The following is a 22,864-nucleotide window of genomic DNA, read 5'->3' on the forward strand; positions in this document are numbered from 1 at the left end:
CACTTCACTCCTCTGGACCTCAGCTCCCTCATTGGTAAAATGGGATTAACTATCTGCTCTCCCTCCTAATAATGAGCAATAATTGTGGTATTTGTTCATTCATTCAATCACACTGAGTGCTCACTGTGTGCAAAGCACTGAATCAAGCACTTGAGAAAGTACACTATAACTACAAAAATAAAGAGACTTACTCCCGGCCTACAATGAGCATATAGGCAAGAGATGAATGTTTACTATATGCTAGGAACTCTATTAAGTGCTTGGGTAGAGAAAAGATAATCGGGCCAGATAAGCAGGGCAGACACAGTCCCTGTCCCACATAGGGCTCACATTCTTAATCCCTATTTTACAGAGGGGGTAACTGAGGCCACAGAGAAGTAAAGGGACTTGTCCAAGGTCACACAGCAGACAAGTGGCAGAGGCAGGGATCGAACCCAGGTCCTCTCGACTCCCAAGCCCATCCTCCTTCCACTAGGCCAAGCTGTTTCTCTTAGACTGTGAGTCCCATTTGGGATCTGATTACCTTATATCTATTCCAGCATTTAGTATAGGGCTTGGCAAATAGTAAGTGCTTAATAAATGCCACAATTATTATTATTATTATTATTAAGGCTACTACTAAAAATGATCATAAGAGCAAGGACAGTGGTATTTCTTAAGTACCGACTGTGTCAAGCTCTGTAGTCAGCACTAGGATAGATAAAAGACCAGACACAATTATCTCTGTCCCTCTCGAGGCTCACAGTCTAAGGGAGAAGGTGAGACTAAAGAACAAAGCCAAGGTATTTCCATGTGTGACTGGTCCTTTGTTTAGTATGGCCTTCCTTCTAATAATAACAATAATAATAGTAATGGCAGCATTTGTTAAGCGCTTACTATATGCAAAACACTGTTCTAAGCTCGGGGGTGGGGGTGGGGATACAAGGTGATCAGGTTGTCTCACGTGGGGCTCACAGTCTTGATCTCCATTTTATAGATAATAATAATAATAATAATGTTGGTATTTGTTAAGCATTTACTGTGTGCAGAGCACTGTTCTAAGCGCTGGGGTAATAATAATAATAATAATAATAATAATAATAATGTTGGTATTTGTTAAGCGCTTACTATGTGCACAGCACTGTTCTAAGCGCTGGGGTAAACACAGGGGAATCAGGTTGTCCCACGTGGGGCTCACAGTCTTCATCCCCATTTTACAGATGAGGGAACTGAGGCCCAGAGAAGTTGTGACTTGCCCACAGTCACACAGCTGACAAGTGGCAGAGCTGGGATTTGAACTCATGACCTCTGACTCCAAAGCCTGTGCTCTTTCCACTGAGCCACAGATGAGGTAACTGTGGCACAGAGAAGTTAAGCGACTTGCCTAAAGTCATGCAGCTGACAAGTGACGGAGCCGGCATTCGAACCCATGACCTCAGACTCCCAAGCCCGGTCTCCTTCCACTGCGCCACGCTGTTTCTCTGATAAACAGCAGGCCATTAGGGAAGCGTGTTGGACATCAAGCTGGGAGATATCACCTTCAACCTGCCCACCATCCCCTTCGGGTCAACATAGGAGGAGGCGGGGAAGTCCACCGTCACCATTAATAATAGCAACAACAATAATAATAAAATGATCGCAGTGATATTTGTTCTGCACTTACTCCGTGCCAACCACTGTACTAAGCGTTGAGGTGGATACAGGTAAATCGGCTTGGACACAATCTTTGTCCCACATGGGTCTCACAGTCCTAATGTCCATTTTATGGGTGAAGGAACTGAGGCACAAAGAAGTGATGTGACTTGCCCAAGGTCACAAAGCAGACAAGTGGCAGAGCTGGAATTAGAAACCAGGTCCTTCTGACTCCCAGGGCCGTATCTACCCACTAGACAACACCGCTTCCCTGCAAGCATTCTCGCAATTCTCAACAGCAGCCTGGACCGAATGCACAGTGACCTCACCTACATTATGACAGAACCAAGCCTACGACAGGGAGCTGATGGTAAACACCAGTATCAAAAAAAACCGACACCAGATCCTCAAAAGGCTTGGTTTGTCTTTAAACATTCATTACAAACTGGATTTTTTTTTTCACTCTCTCCTTTGAGCTTACATGCTAGGTACATATACACAAATCTGAACTTTGTATTTGAAAACCACCTCACTGGCAGAGATATCCACGTCTAAGAAGATGTGACGGAGAAAGCCAAACACAAAGCTTGCTTATAAATTAAAGAGAGATCCGTGTGTCATTTTGGAAAGAGCATAATACCACACTCGGCCTTGTGAGGTAATGAGGCGCAGTGAACGCAATCTCCTTGAGGTTCTCAAATTAAGTCTGGATATTTGAGGGAAGCAGCGTGAGCTCTTGGAAAGAGCAGGGGTCTGGGAGTCGGGGAAACTTTTTCTTTTAACCAGGCTCTGCCACGTGTCTGCTGTGTGACCTCGAACAAGTCACTCTACTTCTCTGTGCCTCAGTTACTTCAACTGTAAAATGGGAATTAAAGACGTGAGCACCATATAGGACATGGACTGTATCCAGCTTGTTAGCCTGTACCTACCTCGGTGCTTAATACAGTGCCTGCAATGTAGTAAGTGCTTAGTACCATTTTAAAAAAATGTGTGAGAACGTGTGTGAAGGGTTTGCTGCGGACCCAGGAGAGACAATTGATACGATTTAAAGAATCACAGTATATCATGAAATACTAAGACGAAAATTAAATACCTTCAGGGATCCCTCTCTATACTTTTACGTTCATATTCAATAGTCATGTGAGCACTTACTATGCGCACAGTGTTATACTAAGTTCTAGGGGGAGTGCGAAAAAAACGATTCGGTTAGCATCTTGACTTCTCGAGCCATTCAATGTGTTTTACATAATGCTAAATATGTCTTCAAAGGCAAAGTTCAACATTTATATTACTATATATTCTCCTTTTGGCCAGAGTTAAAAACCTCCCAGGACTCTGCTCTACTGATCTACCGTCTCGCTAATTTGCAAATCCAAGTTGAGGGTCTCGATTTCACCCTTGCCAGCACTTGCCAGTCAAAAATCAATGACTGCAAGGAGGGTGTGGATACATTCTTTTTCCCTAGGCCCGGTTTTATAATGCTGCAAAAACCAGACATTTTAGTTAAGACACCGGTCTATATGAATTAGATAGCCTTATATAGGTGGATGTCAGTTTCAGAAATGGAGCTTTGCTTTTGATGAGCTGCATTATTTTATTTTTATAGTCTCAGCTACTAATATACGTTATTGAGTGTCCGCCGCTTGCGGAGCTTTAAGGACTCGAGACGTGGCCACATTTCATCGAATAATCGCTTCCAGCCCTTTTATATTTTGCAAAGGCCTCAGTCACCTTCTTATCCGATATTTAAAAGGGGATTTAGGACTTCAGGTTTACTTGGTAAATGAGGAGCAGGAGGCAGAAAAAGGTTAACTAACTTGCACAGAATTGTTAAGTGATTCCAGAATTTATAGATGCACAATTCCCAATCTGTCCATATTTCACCTCTCAGTAGAAATGAAATTTTTGCATCTCTTTCTGAACTTCTCTCCTGTTCTATGTAGAATGTACCAAACGCATTTCTGTTTATCTCCATAAGCTATCTGACTTCTTTGGAATTTGGATGTTTAGACACGCACATAAAATTTTGCTCTATAAAGATGAAGGGATTTGTTTATTTACACACCCAGCCCTTCAGTTTCTAATATAAATTCTTTCTTTTTTCTTAAACTTCCATTCCTTTAAATGTCCTCTGAATTATTCATCTAGTTCAGCGCCTCCTAGATCATGCTGTGAGGGCGACGGAGAAACAACCTTGATTTAGTAGGATGAGAAGAGTCTTTTAAATCCTAGAAAACTGGGAATTTTCTTTCCAAATTCTGAGTATTCTTGAGAGGGTGAATGTTTGCCTGCCAGGACTCTTTCCCTTTCCCCAACTGGACTCGGTGGAAGAGGGTTTTTTGTTCACTGATTACAACGTTACGGGTGAGAAGCGGCACGGCCTAGCGAAAAGAGCCAGTCCCGGGAGCCAAAGGATCTGGGTTCTGATCCCTTTCCAGCCGATTGCTTGCTGTGTGTCCACGGGCAAGCAACTCAGCTCTGATGTGCCTCAGATTCTTTAAGAGTAAAATGGAGATTAAAAACCTGTTTTCCATCCTACCTGGACTGTGAGCCCACGTGGGAGCTCGTCGCGGGCAGGGAATGCGTCTGTTCTACTGTTGCGTCGTACTCTCCCCAGTGTTTTGTGCAGGGACCTGAACACAGTATGCTCTCAATAAATACAACTGCTTGACTGATTGGCAGGGACCATGTCCAACCTGATGATCTTCCATCTACCCCAGCGCTTAAAACAGTGTTTGATATACAGCTATCACTTAGAAATTCCGCTAAAAAAAAGGGTGCTCTGGGACCATAAATTTCCTAATCCCTGCAATTAGGGGAAGTGTATCTCCTATCTTCTTCAAGCCAGGGATTGAAAGTAATGTGGCTACTCCTCATGAAGAGCTGGACTCCCAAGGCTGTTGGCGAGCAAACCCATCAGCCCCTGGAGTAGCCAGTGAAGCTGGAAGATGTGGGGCTCAATGTGCTATATACCAAATTTCCTGCTGCTCGAATTTTTACGGTACACGATTCGTTCATAGTTGTCTGAAAAGCACTACTGAAAACGTGATCCCACGGTGAATGAGTTCCCCAGGAAGGCGTGCAGGCTTCGAACATCAATTAATGAAACAGAGGTATGTCTACATTCCTGGAGGAGAGTTCTATCATGGGTTCATCGTAAGGGAGTTAAGGGTGGGGAAGAAAAGGGAAGAGAAGACCCATTCACAGACAATCACGCTGTTCCTCCATGACATATCACTCGGTCTGTGGGCCAACGGCATTTCTCCTTTTCTTATATTTTAAACATTTTCCGGTACTGATTTTTGTACACCTACCAGGAAGAAAGAGAGATGTGGTAGAGAGCCACGAAACAACTGGTCAGAAGTCTTTAGACCATAAGCTCGGATCTAGACTGTAAACTCTTTGTGGGCAGGGAATATGTCTGTTCTTTGTTATATTGTTCCCTGCAAAGTGCTGAGTACAGTGCTTTGCACAAAGAAAGCACTCAGTAAATGCAACTGAATGAATGAAAGTTTCAGCTCCTTGGAGTTTTCTCCTATTCTCAACATGCTGGGCTATAATTCTAGACTGTAAGCTCGCTGTGGGCAAGGAATGGTACTGTTTACTGTTGGACTGTACTTTCCCAAGCACAGTGCTCTGCACAAGGTAGGCGCTCAGTAAATACCATCGATAGATTGAATATAATACCCAAATGTAACTGAGCTGAAAACTCCGCATTCCGACATTGCAAATTCAGAGGCGTCTGTTTTCCAGAGAAGCTGAGCCACATATAGGTTCAATGGGCTTTATAACAAATTTCCTGCTGCTCTAATTTTTACTGTAAATATTGGGTTTGGACTTGTCTGAAATCACTGGTTTACATTTCATTCAGTACTTGGGAAACGAGAAAGAAAAATACCATAAATGTTAAATTACTAATCTTCTAAACTGTGAGGAAGAAAAGGGGAGTGCATAATTTTTTAATGACAACAGTTAAGAATTACAACAAAAGGAGAACTCTGCATTTTACACCATAAGCAATTTGACTTGAATATATTTCCTCATAGGCTGGACTAGGTTTGACTCACGATCAATGTTATTGGGCATAAACTATTTCCCAGTCAGTGCATTTTACAAGTTTAAGAGGAATATTAATCATCTGAGGGAGGGGTGCATCTATTAAAAAAAATTAAAAACTTTAGTATTCAGGAAAATGTACATGATCTGGGGGCCGGCCTTTATAAAAACCAAAATTAAACTGACCTCAAAAATCATAGATTAATCCTAATCCCAGTTGAAATACAGATGGTACACAAATGAATGATAATTTGCTTCTCCTCAACAACAATGAGAATAAAATACAGAAAGGCAAAGACACACACACACACACACGTATACACACACTACAACAGTAATGAAAAAAAAAACCCTCAATTTTTAAAATTGTGACACCCTGTGCTGCTCTCTGGGAATAGAATTTCAGGGACTATACGAACTTCTCTATGGCTCTGCGGTACTTACTACCTCCGTGTAACCTCTTGGGTCACGGGACATGTATTTTCCACTAACCTTCTGGGTCAAGGAGTTTCTCGATGCCCAAGTGCTGTTTGGCTAGGTTGAAGGCATGGTCCAGTCTCTGGGTCGCTGACTTCTGGCCAGATACGCTATTCCAATCGAAGAGGTCCGGCCTAGGGCAAGCACAAAAGCAGATGAACGTGGGATCCTCTCGGGAGTCGCTGCAAGCTTGGCAACCAGCCCGGGGGCGGTGGCTTGTCAGATGATGGAAAATGTCACGGTTGACATTTTCGGCAAGAACCCGAAGACTCAAGGATAGGCTGGATACATCCTTCTATCCTCTTACCTTTACCTGGAAATTCTGCCATGTCTAATTAGAGCTAGACACCTGAACCTGATTTTATTTTTATTAAAATCGAAAGGCCCTAAAGTGTTTTCATTCTGTTGGAGGAAGGATTCAGGAGTCTCAAAAAGGGTCTTCCTTTGGGATGGGAGGGAGAAGAGGACCAGATGGGCAAAGACCGTCTACAGCAACTTATTGGCAGAAATTTCTTTATTTTTTTTTTTATTTGTATCTGTTCAGCGCTTAAAATGTGCCAGGCACCGTTCGAAGTGCTGGAGTAGATACAAGCTAATCCAGATTGGACACAGTCCATGCCTCACATAGGGCTCACAGTTTTAATGCCCATTTTACAGATGAGGCAATTGAGGCACAGACAAGCAAAGTGACTTGCCCAAGGTCACACAGCAGTCGTGTGGCGGAGCTGGGATTAGAACCCAGGTCCTTCTGACTCCCGAGCCCTATCCACTAATAATGTTGGTATTTGTTAAGCGCTTACTATGTGCCGAGCACCGTTCTAAGCGCTGGGGTAGACATAGGGGAATCAGGTTGTCCCAGGTGGGGCTCGCAGTCTTAATCCCCATTTTACAGATGAGGGAAGTGAGGCACAGAGAAGTGAAGTGACTTGCCCACAGTCATACAGCCGACAAGTGGCAGAGCTGGGATTCGAACTCATGAGCCCTGGGCACTAGGCCGTGCTGCTTCAGAATTTTACCAAACAAGTGCTGAGGTTGAGTTAATTCTTAACCAACTGTTTTTCTGATAACAAGTGCGAAGAGATTACAATATGGAGACGTTTCCTACCACTGCCTGGACAATAATTTAATCATGAGAGAATATGAGTCAGGGGAAACAAAAAAGCATTCCGTACTCAGAGAAATGAAATGAAAACGTTGTTCCTGTCCAAACCAAGTACCGACTGAGTTTGAAGACAAGACTTAAATCTTGGGCATTTCAGACAGCGTCTTCCTTACCAATTATGGAAAAATACCAAGCTACCATTGTGATCTGAAGCCATTACGAAAGCAAACACCACTTGAAAAGATAATTCAAGAATGCTAAGCATTGTTATTCAAGTGAAGTCTTCAGGCCAGAATAAAAACTGATTTCATAATACTATTACTACTAATCTGTTAAACCTCTAACACCGCACCGCTCTAAATGCTGGGGTACATGTGAGGTAATGAGGGCAGGCACGGTCCCTGCCCGCTATGGGGTCACAAACTAAGTGAGAGGAACGACAGGTATTGAATCCCATTCTAAAGATGAGGAAACTGAGGCCCAGAGATGTAAAGTGACTTTCCCGAGGTCACACAGCAGGCAAGTGGCAGAACTGGGATTAGAACCCGGGCCCTCTGACTCTCAGGCCCGGACTCTCTCCGCTAAGTCACATCGTTTCTCACTTACAGACGTGCAAAACGTAAAGGAAGGGGATCGGACTTAGAAACTGGTGATTGCAGACCATGATTTACCCAGATGAAAAATCTAAAATGGAAATGTATGGTTATTCTGAGTTTGAGAGAATAGACTTGTAACTTCATTTTGAGTAATTGCCATGAAAAAACCTTTAATCACAAACAAAACTAAGCAAGCTAATTTCATTCGACGTTATGCCAATTTCAACTCTAACATACATGAGCACGCTGCTGCACGAAACAGATTTCCACAAAATGAACTGAAAGAAAACCAAAGTCCCCGACCAAAAAAAAAAAAGTCACCAACCCCGCCGCCCCCCGCCAACCAAAATCCCAAACAACCCTGAATTGGTCCTAATGCCAGATATCCCTTTGACTGCTTCTTGAGAACGGGCCTTTCTCATTTCTGTTTAACAGCTTTGCCCTTGACAAATGATGGGCTAAAATTAGGTTCCGGAATGATGTGAGGATTTCAATTATCTCTGCTAGCCCTTCTTCCTACTAGGCCCCAGAATCCAAAGGCAGGAGTCAAACACTACAATCTAGCTGCCCACTGTGCTCGGAGAGGAGGCCAAGGATGGTGAGATGCTAGCCACACGGCTGACAGCGAGGTTGAAAACTGAAGCAGAACCAACAGTTGGCCACGCCAAGACGATCTTTTGCTGTGCTGCCACGGGGGTTATTTTCAGGGCTGGCCCGGTTTTCGATTTGATTTCACGAAGGCCTGGCACGGAAAGCACCTAACTGTTGCTCCACCCCGCGACACCAGCAAGTGGGATAATCATCGGATCTTCGGAGTGACAGAACTGAAACGAACACAAGGAAACGCTCCTTGTCCAGTGGGCACTAAGGAGATGCGTGTTCATAGTTTTTAATGACATTTATTAAGCGCTTACGATGGGCCAAGCACTGTTCTAAGCACGGGGGTAGATACGAGTTAATCATGTTGGATACAGTTCAGGCCCCACGTGGGGCTCCATTTTACAGATGAGGCTACCGAGGCACAGAGAGGTTAAGTGGTTTGCCCAAGATCACACCGCGGACAAGTGGCGGAGCCGGGATTAGAACCTACGTCCTGCTGGGTTATCACGAACATAAGGACAACATATGTTTACAGATAAATTCCTGGACTAGCAATTCTTGATGGGGAACTCCACAGAAAGTCGAGGAGGTAGAGGGGATGGTTAAGGGTGCTGTGTTGTCTGTCCCTGAGCATAAGGTTCAAGTTCAGGGATGAAAATTGTCACCCACTGCTCTGATCGCTTCCTCGGCAGGTTGCGGGGAATCCCTCCGCATAGCCCACTGAAGCCCTGCTAGCTCTGGACGAGAGAAGCGGATGCTTGTGTTTCATTCTCCCACTCCATCCTCCACACGATTTTCGCATCAATCAGAATAATAATAATTTTGGTATTCGTTAAGCACTTACTATGTGCTGAGCGCTGTTCTAAGCGCTGGGGTAGACAGACACAGGGTCATCAGGTTGTCCCCCGTGGGGCTCAGAGTCTTAATCCCCATTTTCCAGATGAGGTAACTGAGGCACTGAGAAGTTAAGTGACTTGCCCAAGGTCACACAGCTGACAAATGGCAGAGCCGGGATCAGAACCCACGACCTCTGACAGCGTGGCTAGAGAAGCAGCGTGGCTCAGCGGAAAGAGCCTGAGCTTCGGAGTCAGAGGTCATGGGTTCGACTCCCGGCTCTGCCACTTGTCAGCTGTGTGACTGTGGGCGAGTCACTTAACTTCTCTGTGCCTCAGTGACCTCATCTGGAAAATGGGGATTAACTGTGAGCCTCACGTGGGACGACCTGATTACCCTGTATCTACCCCAGCGCTTAGAACGGTGCTCTGCACGTAGTAAGCGCTTAACAAATACCAACATCATTGAAACCCGTCCTCTCCGGCTGCCACCCCGATGCCATTCCTTGGATTCCCTCTGGGACCTGGCTCATTCAGTAGCTTCCCCTTCCTCTTCCTCGCCGCTCCATCCCACACCTCCCTGTCTTCTAACTAGTCGCTCACTAGACTTTATTCATCTCAACTGAGGAGTCGGCCAAACTCTAGGCTTCTTGGCAAAGATCGAATTAAAAAAGAATCTCCTCTTCCCCAGCGGAGAGAAGCCCTTCTGCACGGAGCTCTGGAAATGAGCGGGGTCCGGGCTGCGATGTTACTGCTTGGAAATGTACTGAGCAGCACTACATCAGTGGAGCACGCCAGAGTCATATCATTTTAATTTGGCATTCGGGGAGTGGAAGGCTCCCAGGATTAAACACGATTTTTCAACAGGAGAAATGATCATATAGAGCGAGATTGGAGTGATTCATTCTCTCAACATTTACAAGTTCTCCTCAGAACCGGCGTATATTTTCAGAATATCGGAGACAGTACGGCCTAGTGGAAAAGAATCCAAGATTGGGAGTCGGGAAACTCGAGTTCTAGTGTCAGTTGTGCCACTGGCCTGCCAGGTGACCTTGGGGAATTCCCCGAACCCCTTTGGGCCTCAGCTTTCTGCCTCTACCTACCTCCCAGCCCTGTTGTGAGGATACAGCAAGATCACTGCTGTGAAAAAGCATTAGAAGAATACAAGTGCCACACAAATACAAGGGATGAGGGTGATCGTTCCACCCAAACCGCCCACTTGAAGGTCACCAGTGACCTCCTTTTCGCCAAACCCAACGGCCTCTATTCCGTCCCGGTCCTCGACCCCTCAGCTGCCTTGGACAGCGGTGATCGCTCCCTTCTCCCGGAAACGCCACCCAAACCAGCTTCACCGACGCCGTCCTCTCCCGGTCCTCCGTCTTTCTCTCCGGCCCCTCTTACCCAGTCTCTCCCACAGCCTCTTCCTTCGGTCTCCCGCCCCCCAAGTATTGGAGTCTCTCAGACTCACCTCTAGGACCCCTTCCGGTTCCTATCGAGACTCGCTCCCTCGGAATACTCCTTCACTCCTCCCGTGGCTTCAACTGGCACCTTCACGTTGATGATTCCTAAATCTACATCTCCAGCCCTGACCTCTCTCCTCCTCCGCAGTTTCACATTTCCTCCTGACTTCAGGTCAACTCTCCTTGGATGTCCCACTGCCACCTCCAACTTCACATGTCCGAAACAGAACTCCTCATCTTCCTCTGCAAGCCCTGTCCTCGCCCTGACTTCCCCAACACTAAAGAGAGCACCACCATCCTCTCTGTCTCACAGATACATAACCCTGGCGTTTCCCTCGACTCAACTCTCTCTTTCCACCCACATATTCGATCTGGTGCCAAATCCTGTCGATTCAACCTTCACAGCATCGCTTCAATCCGCTCTCTCCTGTCAAACCGAACTGCTATCGCGTTGATCCAAGCACTTGGCTTATCCCGCCTCGACTCCTCAGTGACCTCCCTGCTTCTCGTCTCTCCCCATTTCAGTCTGCTGCACTCTGCTGCCCAGATCACTGTTCTACAGAACCATTCGGGACGGGTTTCCCCACCCCTCGAGAATCACCAGTGGCCGCCCGTCCACTTCCACAGCAAGCAGAAACTCCCTACCATTGGCTTTAAAACACTCCATCACCTTGCCCCCTCCTATCTCACCTCTCTGATTTCTTACTACAATCCAGCCCGCACGCTCTGATCCTCTGAAAGGAACCAACTCACCGTACCTCGATCCTGTCGATCTCGCTAGCGACCTCTCACTCAATACCTGCCTCTAACCTGGAACGCCCCCCCGCTTCATATCTGACAGATGACCACGCTCCCCACCTTCAATACCTTACTGAAGGCACATCTCTTCCAAGAGGCGCCCCGCAACTAACATTTCCTCCCATTTCCTCTTTTCCCCACTCTCTTCTACACTGTTCTCGTACTTGGATTTGAACCCATTACTCATCCCACCCTGACCCCACAGCACTTATGTACCTATTCATAATGTGTCTGTTCACATTAAGCAGAATGGCCTAGTGGAAAGAGCATGGACCTGGGGGTCAGAGGACCTGGGTTCTAATCACAGCTCCACCACTTCTATGCTGTGTGACCTCGGGCAAATCACTTCTCTGTGCCTCAGTTACTTAATCTGGAAAATGGGGATTAAGACTGTGAGCCCTAGGTGGGACAGTGACTGTCTCCAACCTGATTAGCTTCTATCTGCCCCAGAACTTAGTACAGTATCTGGCACATTGTAAGCACTTAACGAATACCATTTAAAACAAAAATTACTGTCTGTCTCCCCCTCTAGACTATAAACTCAATGTAGGCATGGAACCTATCTTACAACTCTTGTTATATTGTACTCTCCCAAGCGTTTAACACGGAGCTCTACACAGAGTAAGCACTCAATAAATACGATGGACTGACTGATAAGGATGATGATTTATTTATGACACTTAGGATGACTTGCAAGATTTTCTTGGAGTTTACAAGAGAAAACAGACCCGCTCTCTTTTCCTCTGTGGTTACCCCAAATTGAAGCCAGGCAGGTCAAATATTAGGAAGCCTAGTTTTGCAGATGACACTGACCTGTGCCTCTCCATGTCCGAGCGGGGAGGACTGGAGGAACCTGGCCTCACTCCTGTGGAAGAATTTTGATGCAAATGTGAAACAGTGGATGGAGAAGTGACTCTCCGGGCCTCTCGCCTCGTGTCCCATCAGCCCAGCTGGACAACCCAACCCAAACCGAAGGAAGCAGTGTGCCCTAGTGGATACATCAAGGGCCTGGGTTCTGATCCCGACTCTGCCGCTTGTCTGCTGTGTGACTTTGAGCAAGTCACTTTACTTCTCTGGGCCTCAGTTGTCTCATCTGCAAAATGGAGATTAAGACTGAGAGTCCCATGTGGAACATGGACTGGGTCCAGCCTGATTAGTTTGTATCTACCCCAGCGCTTAGCATGGTGCCTGATATATACTAAGTGCTTAACAAACACCATAACAGAGGAGAGCAGGAGGGTATGAGAAACTGACTGGGGAGTGGGAAGCAGGGGTTTGGAAATACTAATAACAATAATAATAATGGCATTTGTTAAGCGCTTACTATATGCTAAGCGCCGTACTAAGCGCCGGGATGGATACAAGCAAATCGGGTTGGACACAGTCCCTGTCCTGCAAAGGCCCCGTCTTAATCCCCATTTTACACATGTGGTAACTGAGGCCCAGATAAATGACGTGACTTGCCCAAAGCTATAGAGCTGACAAGTGGTAGAGCCGGGATTAGGACACGTGACCTTCCGACTCCCAGATCAACGCTCTATCCGCCACGCTACCCCGCTTCCCCGGCCACGCGTCGGCTGCCCAACTCGGCGGCCACAGATCGTTAAAATCCAAACAATTCAAGTCAAAATGTCAAAACCCAAACTTGTCAAAATGTCTTAAACCGGAAGACACTTGGAAATTCCAGAAAATGCAATTAACAACCAAGACCTCAACTGCTTGACAAAAGGTTACAGAGGTCACGGCAAAGTCCTATTTTATCTTTTTTGTTTTTTTTAAGCGAACGTCACGAAACCGGGACAATTAGATGAGTTCACTTTCCGGTGGTTCGGTCTCGGCTGCCTCGGGTGGTCTGTGGGGAAGGAAGTGCCAGACGGTACCAGGACGAGGCCCGGAGCCTGCCCAGGACTGCCAAGCCCCCGAGACCCGTGGGGAAGGCCGGAGATATCTTCCCGAGTCTAACTGGAGGGGAGAGTTTCAAGAGGCGAGCACGTCGCAGGCTCTAGAAATCATCTAGACGAGGCACTTGAAACTTTCACCAGGGAGTGAGGAAAGAAATGCACATTAAAAGGGAATCGTTTTAGAGAAGCAGCCTGACCTAGTGGATAGAGCACGGGCCCGGGAGTCGGAAAGACCTGGATTCTAATCCCATCTCCGCTATGTGTCTGCTACGTGACCCTGAGAAAGTCACAACTCCTCTGTGCCTCGGTTACTTCGTCTGTAAAATGGATATTGAGACTGTGAGCGCCATTTGGGACGTGGACTGTGTCCAAACCTGATTACTTTGGATCTATCCCTGCACTTAGAACAGCGACTCCCAAATAATAAGCACTTAACAAACACTATTAAAAAAAAAAAAAGGACAATCATTCTGGCAACAGCCTAACTGGACAAACACACAAGCAGACTGTGTCCCATCTGATCATCTTGCTCCTTTCCCGGCACACAGTACAGTGCTGGAAGATTAAGAAAGGCATAAATGCCGTAATGATCATTATTTTCCTTATCATCATCACTATTGCGTGAGTTAGTCTCCCACCTGTGACTGTGAAGCAGAGCGTTGAAAGCCAGGCCATCAGACCAGCTGGTGGTGAAGTTGACCACGTTGACCTGGGGATAATTACGAGTTGACTGGCGAACCCAGCTCAGTAAGATCTTCTCGATGTTGGTCTGCTGCAGCCCAGCCATCATGTTTTGCATTACATTTTTAACCTGCATCGGGAGACAAAACTCGGTCAGTCAAGGCCCTGCTCTACTGAGGGTGGAAGTGATCGCCGCTAGCGTCATCTGGAACTGGGATACCAGGGGTCATGAAGTTCTGGGGTCAATCTGCAGTAGCCGCGTGGCTTAGTGGATAGAGTATGAACCTGGGAGTCAGGAGGACCTGGGTTCTAATACTGCTTCCACCACGTGTCAGCTGTGTGACCTTGAGTAAGATGCTTTACTTCTCTGGGCCTCAGCGACCTCATCTGTAAAACGGGGACTAAGAGTGTGAGCCTCATGTGGGTCCAGAACTGCGTCCAACCTGATTAAGCGATATCTACCCCAGTGCCCGACGCAACTCCAAAGCCATCCTCGAAGTTACGAGGCCCAGCTGGGAATTCACCACAGCTTGGTGTCTTACCATTTCCCGGGTCAGAACGGCAGCGATGCTGTGCTGCCCTTGTGTTCTCTCACTCCCAAGGATTACTAGCCTCTCTCTCTGAGAAATGGAGACCAGAACTAGCAAAAATATGTCCTTAGAGCAGAGGGAAGGCTCAAATGGCATTCAGACTATTTTTAGGGTAAGACTAACTCAATGACTTTCCCTTGGCTGATTTTCAAATATCAGGGGAGAGAAGCGGGGGAAGGAAGCATCATTTAGGGGGAAATCTACAGAATGTACATTGCGCTGGGTTTTATTTTTTTTCGTGACAAAATCCAGGCCGGTCACTCTTCCGGAGTGAGCCTAAAGGTGATGCTCTCTAAGATATCAGCTCTTATTCCCACCCACAGAATACTTGGTAACTGACTATGAAATCAACGAGAAGCTGTGTGTCCTAGTGGAAAGACCACGGGCTGGAAGTCACGGGATCCGGGTTCTAATCCCAGCTCCACCACTTGTCTGCTGTGTGACCTTGGTCAAGTCGCTTCACTTCTCTAAGTCTCAGATAGCTCATCTGTAGAATGGGGACTGAGATTGTGTTAAGCGCTTGGACTGTGTCCAACCTGAATCACTTCCATCTACCCCAGTGCTTGGCATATAGTAAGCGCTTAACCGGTACCATGAAAAAATGCTTCAGAACATAGGTTAAAATGTAAATATTGCAAATGGAAATCCTTGCAAGTAGCTTGGATGGGCTGGATATCCCTATGTTGGTTTTGCAAGTTAGGAGTAATAACGGAAAGGGGGACCAGACAGCCAAGTATCGACATTGAAAAGCCAAGGGCGACCTCACCTGCCAATGGAGAATTATATTCCAGATCAAACCGAGGGTCAATTTATGATTTCCATCCACTATGTCTGTGCTTCCAATATTGACTAAATCGACCTATCAGGGAGGAAAAGTTAGTAATGCATAAACATGTAGGAGAAAAGCAAGAAGTGACGGCAAATAAGCTTGAAAGTTACCTCGGAGACAAAAATACTACACAAACTAATCATTCATCATTTTCAATCACTATAAAACAAACACACCCGTAAAGTAAGGATGCTTTTATTCTATCCTTCCTGCTCAAAGATTGTTCGGTCAGTCAATTAACGGTACCTACTGAAAGTTTATTGGGTATAGAGCACTGTACTAAGCTCTGCAGAGAGTACGATAGTATCACTAGACAGGACCCCCGCCGTGGAGGAGTTTACAATCTAGCGCGGGAGGAAGACATGAAAACAAATTAGGGGGTAGGTGAGGCAACCGAGTTTCCACCTCTTTTATTTTCTCATTTGCCCTTGATTACACTAACAGTTCTATGGGACAGAAGGTTTTCCCAATCACTTGAGGAAATCTGCTCCTGGACCATCGCCCGTCACGTTTGCTCATCTGGCCGACCGGCAAAGCCGAGCGCTGTCATGTGAAGCAGAAATCGGGAGTGGGAACAGAAGGGAGATATTTGTTCCCGTTAATAATGTTAACGCCCCTGGAGAGGGAGGGTGGCTTGAGACCACAGACCGTTCCTCAAAAACACATCCCTCCTGTAAGTCACATCTCATTGTGAGCCCGTCATTCTGCAGGGATTGTCTCTATCTGTTGCCGAATTGTAATTCCAAGCGCTTAGTACAGTGCTCTGTACATAGTAAGCGCTCAATAAATACTATTGAATGAATGAATTCCCATCTGTGGAATCTGTGGATCTAATTTAGTGCCCAACTGGACACCCCAAACCCCCCTCTGAACCAGTTCCAGTTAATTCTTCTCACTGGACAAGCGAAATACATTGCAACTATATAGAGCTATGACAATTCTAACACATTAGATTAATTGAATATGTGGGGGTCTAGGTTGACTTGCATGAATTTTAAAAATGGACACCTCCGAAATAAAGCATTCTGTGGATGGGTTTTCTAATTTAAAATGCACGTCCCTTCGCTTATTTTCAATTGCAGTCAAATGCAATGTTCAGTAAATATTGGGCAGGTAAGCAGTTAATCAACACCCCTCTTTCATCTAGCACACCAAACCGGAAGGCCAATGTGAGAGCTGGCGAAGCGTTCATTAAGACCAAACCATCTCAACTGAGCATTATGTTTAAGTGAACGGAATCAATTCTATTGAGCTTTATCTTTGAGAGGGAGTAGGATATAATTAGGTCGTCACTAAAAGTGCCCGGTAAAGTTATTGGTCAATTAAAATGCTTGTAAGAGGACAATATTAAGGGGACGTGTATCCTGGTTCTTGGAAAATAAAAACTGCCCTGAATATTTCATCTTTGGAGAAGCAAATACGCCTTTACCCAGGTTCGGCTGTGACAGCAGGAGTCTGTTTTCTCCTCTAGACTCTAAACTCCTCAGGGGCAGGGAGTGAGCATGTTTACTGTTATTGTACTCTCCCAAGTGCTTAGTGCAGTGCTCTGCACACAGTAAGTGCTCGATAAATACAATTGACTGACTGGCTGTCAGCATCACAATCACTGGTAGAAATGTCTCGGACTCCTTCCCCACTAGACCGTGGGCAGAAAAACTCACCCAACCATCTTGAATAAATCTGTACTTTTATCTTCAGCTTGAGTTTGACTGCTGGCCTAGGGGATTACGGATAATGTTTGGAAATGGCCTGTTTTACTCCTGGGCCTCTCAGAGGCCCGCTTGTATTCCATGACCATGACCGGGTGATTTGCTGATGGAGACCTGGCTGCTTCTGTTTGTCTTCCCACACGTTCAGAGCCAGGAGTGCATCTCAAGGGCATGAACTCAGTCTTGCCACTTCACTCAACCGTATTTATTGAGCGCTTAATGAGTGTACAGCACTGCAGTAAGCACCCGGGAGAGAACAATATGACAATCAGACACATTCCCTGTCCACGATGAGCTGAAGCTCTGACCTGCCCCAGCCAGGCGGGTGGAAGGCTTCTCGTCCACCTGACCTGCATCGCTCGGACTTGCTCCCTTTATACATTCCCTGCTCCCAGCCCCCAGCACTTATGTCCATATGTGTCATTTATTTATATGAACGTCTGTCCCCACCTCTGGAATGTAAGCTCATTGCGGGCAAGGAATGGGGCTGCTATATTGTTCTTTTATCCTCTCCCAAGCACTCAGTACAGTGCTCTGCACACGGTAAGCGCTCAATAAATACGATCGACTGCCGGCTGACTGAACGATCCGATTCGGAGTGGAGCGTCCCAGGGGAATGGGTTCCGCTGAACTCGGGACACGAATCACTACGGAACCGGGAATTCCGCGGGCTGCTCCCGTCCCACCTCGCCCTTCCCCGGGTGAACACTCACGTTACTTCTCTGCAAGACCTGCAGCGCCTTGTTGACATTGTTCAGAGCGTGGACCCGTGTGGAACCTTTTTCTTTGGGCTGTAAGCACAGAGACAGAATGGTGACTGCCCAGAAATAATATTTACTGAGTGCTTACTACGTGCACAGCACTGTACTAAACACTTGTGAGAACACGACGCAAGAGAATTAGCAGACACGTTCCCTGCCTACAATCAGCTTACAGCCTGGAAGGGGAATCGGACATTAATATGATTACATTAGTATAAGAAGGAACAAGAAACAGAAGAAAACACTAATCCACTGAGAATGAAGACTTTTTCATCTTGTGCAGAAAGGAACTCTGCGAAAATCTAACAATGCTATCTAACACATTTTTGAGCAGTCTGGAACCTGAGAATTAAAATATCAGCAAGCACAATCCTTGAAACAATGGGTTTGAATATCCTGTGTCACGTTTAATTTGTCATCCTACTTCTTTTGGAGAACTGGTCCCGAAAATATATGCAAGAAGGAAAAGTACCGGCAGGCTGTTTTTGTTGTGATTAATCCGCTATTTCAAAAACTGATTTAGGACGGTTACCATGACTACCGATAAGAGACCCGCGAGCATGCGTGAGCTCTGCTCCAACATCTGGCCGGACCATCACCGCCCTCTGCCTTGCGTGAATCGGACCGATATGGGACTTGGATGGTTAAGGTACATATTAAGCGCTCACTCTGGGCTAATACATTACAGAAGAAGCGGGTAGACCACGGATCGGGGAGTCAGAAGGTCATGGGTTCTGAAGGCCACCCCAGCTCCGTCTGCTTGTTTGCTGGGTGGCCTTGGGCAGGTCACTTCACTTCCCTGGGCCTCAGTTCCCTCATCTGTAAAATGGGGATTAAGACTGTGAGCCCCATTTGGGACAGGGACTGTGTCCAATCTGATTCGCTTGTATCCACCCCAGCCCAGCCTGGCACATATTAAGTGCTTAAATAACACTATTCTTTTTCTTCTTCTGCTTCGTGTTATTATTATCAGGTCCAAAAGAAGCAAGGGGCAGCTTGGTATAGCGGATAAGGCACGGGCCTGGGAGTCAGAAGGTCATGGGTTCTAATCCTGACTCCGCCATTTATCTGCTGTGCGACCTTGGGCAAATCACTTCTTCTCTCTGTGTCTCGGTTACCTCATCTGTAAAACGGGGAGTAAGACTGTGAGCCCCATGCGGAACAGGGACTGTGACCAAACTGACTGGCTTGTATCTATATCAGCGCTTCGTATAGTGCTGGCCTATAGTAAGGGCTTAACAGATGAAAAACACCAAAACACAAAGTCCTCTCTCAGAATACTACTAAGTTTCTACAGAGCTGTTCGATAATCATATACGGCTCAAACGCGACGCCACAAGATGCACACGCACACATTTTCACCGATGCACAGTTCACGTACCAGTTTTTGACCTGTAAGACCTTCAAGAAGATCCAGAAGTTTTCTTCCATCCTGAAGATCGCTAAAAAGATTTTCGATGTGTTGTCTCCCAGACTGGAAAAAAAACCCAAACAATCCAATGAGACAGAGAAAATTACAATACATTACACAGTTTATGTAGCATATCAAATGAGAGATAAAGCTGTTAAAGTGCAGAAGAGATGACAGAATGGCTGAAGAGTATTAGCCAATTCTTCATCTGCAACTGTAATGGGGAACAGGGCTGCATGGAGAAATTAAATTCACAAACAACCCGGAAAGCTCATGTGGTCTGATATATTTAACCTTTTGCCCCCCACCCCCACCCCGCAAAAGGGAACACCATTTAGAATCATGCATTTGACAAATAGGGTTTAACAAATAACCATATCCCTCAGTTTTTATCGGTGGTGCTCATGCAGTGTCAGAGATGCCAATGATGAGAAAAACGATCACAAATCGGCATTTGAAGGGAAAAGGAAGGAAGTGTGTGTGTAAGATGTTTAGAAAGTACAACGGAGCATCGCGGGCTCTCCGCAAGACGTCACGATTACGATTCGGGGAATATTTGGAAGAAAAGATCACGTGGCTATTGGCTACTAGGGGATTTGAAGAGAAATTCTCCGTCTACCTGGAGCTCAAATATTTCAAGAATCCCAGTAGTGCTGCCAAGTTGTAAATCTAGACCCGTCCTGGAGAAACAACGGATTTGGAGTGGGCACTGGTGGGGGAGGGAGGTCAGGAAGTCTTTCATTGCAAACAAAACCAAGTGACTATCTCCAGAAACAAGAAGATGTGGAGATGCGGCCGACAAACGCACCGTCTTTGAAATTTCCTGAAAAGCTGCACAGTGACACGTGTCAGACCCCGGAGAAAATACGAGTTACTCTCAACAGAAGACGTTCAGTCTTCTTGGAAAATGGGCCATTTTAAGAGGCTGAGTATGCACATCTTCCCTCTCTTTCTCCTCCCCATCCCCGACCTCACAGACCCGGAGGTGAGAGCGCACCTTATGGGGAGGATGGACACCCGTTATTCAGAGGAGAGACGCTGTCAACTTCCCATCGCCCCGGGCGGGGCTGGCCGGGGTGGGAGACGCGTCACCGGACTGTCGCTCGTCACGAGTCCCGCTCTCGTGGGCCCTCGGGCTAAAGGAAGGTCAACGGCTTTGGCCTATTGCTGTTGGCCACCAAATGTCTACGCCGCGCACCGGTTTAATCATCTCATTTAAATCCATCCCTCCCCTTGTGTTCGTTTGTCTATGAACTCTGGGGTAGGGTCCTCTCCTAAGCGCTTAGTAAATTGCTCTGCACACAATAAGCGTTCAAGTACTACTATTCTACCGATGATAATGATAACTGTGCTAGTTGTTACGTGCTTACTATGTGCCAGGCACCGGATTAAGTGCCAGGGTGAGAGACAGCACGGCGTAGTGGATGGAGCACGCGCCCGGGACTCAGAAGGTCACGGGTTCTAATCCCAGCTCTATCCAGTAAGCCAGCTGCTTCTCTTCAGGGGGCTACAGGCAACATCTCACCAAACCAAGGTACTCATTCTTTCAATAGTACTTATTGAGCGCTTTCTATGTGCAGAGCACTGTACTAAGCGCTTGGAATGTACAAATCGGGAACAGATAGAGACAGTCCCCGCCCTCTGATGGGCTTACAGTCTAATCGGGGGAGACGGACAGACAGGAACAATAGCGATAAATACAATCAAGGGGATGGACATCTCATTAAAACGGTAGCAAATAAAGAGAATCAAGGTGATGTCCATCTCATTAACAAAATAAATAGGGTAATGAAAAGATAGAAGAGCCAAATTCTCCAGATGGGGATATTCTGGAAAAGCATCATATTATTATGATTATTATATAATTATTAAAAATATCATTAATAATAATACTAATCATGGTCCCTGTTAAGCGCTCACTATGGGCCAAGCACTGTTCTCAGCACTGGGGTAGAGACAATTTAATCAGCTTGGACACAATCCTCGGCCCACATGGGATTCACAGTCTTGGGAGGCAGCATGGCCCAGTGGATACGTCACGAGCCTGGGAGTCAGAGCTCACGAGTTCGAATCGCGGCTCTACCGCTCGTCTGCCGAGCGACCTTCAGAAAGTCACTTGGCTTCTCTGTGACTCACTTACCTCATCTACTGAAAAGGGACTGAGACTGAGAGCCCCACGGGGGGACGTGGACTGTGTTCAACCCGATTTGCGTGTATCCACCCCAGCGCTTAGTACAGTGCCCGGCACAGAGTAAGCGCTTAAGAAAAACCACAATTATTATTATTATTTTTAAGTACTATAAAAATAAATCCCGCTCCAGGACTGATAAATCGGGGGAAGAACAAATGAGCACCATGGAAAAAGTACTTTCAGTCCTAAGAGATTTAACTGGGTGTGAGGAGACATCTGCACATATTGTGCCTGTCAACTCTGCTGTATTGTACATTCCCAACTGCTCAGGACACCGCTCTTCACAAAGTAGAGGAGATCAAGGGCTTGGGATTCTGAAGGACCTAGGTTCTAGTGCCTCTTGTCTGCTGTGTGACCTTGGGCAGGTCATTTAATTTAGCAATTCCCCAGTTCCCTCATTTATAAAATGGGGATTAAGAATGTGAACCCCACTTGGGCTAACATTGCTTAGTATAGAGCCTGCCACAGGGTAAGCGCATAAAAAATAGCCTAAAACCACAGATGATCAATAAGTACCTTTGACTGAATGACGTTACACACACCCACTAACAGTCCTACTTCCCACATTGGATGACCGCTCAGCCCCGCTGCCCATCATTCCCAATCTCGGGAATCCTTAGGGAACCAAGGAGGGAGCAGCTAACTGAGGGAATCCTCTAAAGCCCCCTTTAATAAATCGAGGATTACTTTCTCTTCTGGAGAATTTACCCTTCCCCTGTTAAATACATTTCTTGTCTTGACACGCTCATCTACGGTTTACTTGGTTTTACTGAGAAGTTCGGGAAAAACTAATAATTGAGTGACTTTTTATTCCTCGCCGTTGCAGGATCACTGTTGTGGTGTCACTTTAGATAAAGATCTGCCTGTTTTTTCATTATAAACCATAATTGTCGGAGATTTATCATTCGGCAATCTCAAGACAGACGCCACCAGTCCTGAAAATTTCAGTGTAAATTAAAACCGTCACCTTTCGTTAGCATTTCCCCAGGATGGAATTTTTAAATCATAGTAAAAACGGGGGGAGATGGAAAAAAAAAAATCAAAGTTGACTGGCTTTCTTTTTGCTGCAACAACCATTTGGAGCGATCTCTGAATTCCCCTAATGTGTGTGGGCCCTGATGGAAAACCTGGGGTTGGTTCGGCCTTATGCCCAGTGGATAATGGGCGGGGGGAGGAGAAATGCCCAGTGAGAAGTGGTGTGGTCTAATGGCTAGAGCACAGGCCAGGGAATCGGAGGGACCTGGGTTCTAATCCTGAC

General features: G+C 46.2%; 1 protein-coding gene across 7 annotated transcripts in view; it reads right to left on the minus strand.

Moving 5' to 3' along the window:
• The window catches only part of DMD (dystrophin), a 660,617-nt gene that overhangs the window by 485,409 nt on the left and 152,344 nt on the right, over positions 1 to 22,864 (minus strand). For all 7 annotated transcript variants that reach the window (XM_039914163.1, XM_039914164.1, XM_039914160.1 and 4 more), the window contains exons 3-7: positions 19,386 to 19,478; positions 17,957 to 18,034; positions 15,472 to 15,564; positions 14,073 to 14,245; positions 6,160 to 6,278 (exon numbers count right to left, since the gene is read on the minus strand). In XM_039914163.1, coding sequence (XP_039770097.1) covers positions 6,160 to 6,278; positions 14,073 to 14,245; positions 15,472 to 15,564; positions 17,957 to 18,034; positions 19,386 to 19,478 — 556 coding nt within the window. The remainder of the gene's footprint in view (positions 1 to 6,159; positions 6,279 to 14,072; positions 14,246 to 15,471; positions 15,565 to 17,956; positions 18,035 to 19,385; positions 19,479 to 22,864) is intronic.

This window comes from Ornithorhynchus anatinus, chromosome 15 (assembly GCF_004115215.2).
Source record: "Ornithorhynchus anatinus isolate Pmale09 chromosome 15, mOrnAna1.pri.v4, whole genome shotgun sequence".
NCBI classification, from domain to species: domain Eukaryota; kingdom Metazoa; phylum Chordata; class Mammalia; order Monotremata; family Ornithorhynchidae; genus Ornithorhynchus; species Ornithorhynchus anatinus.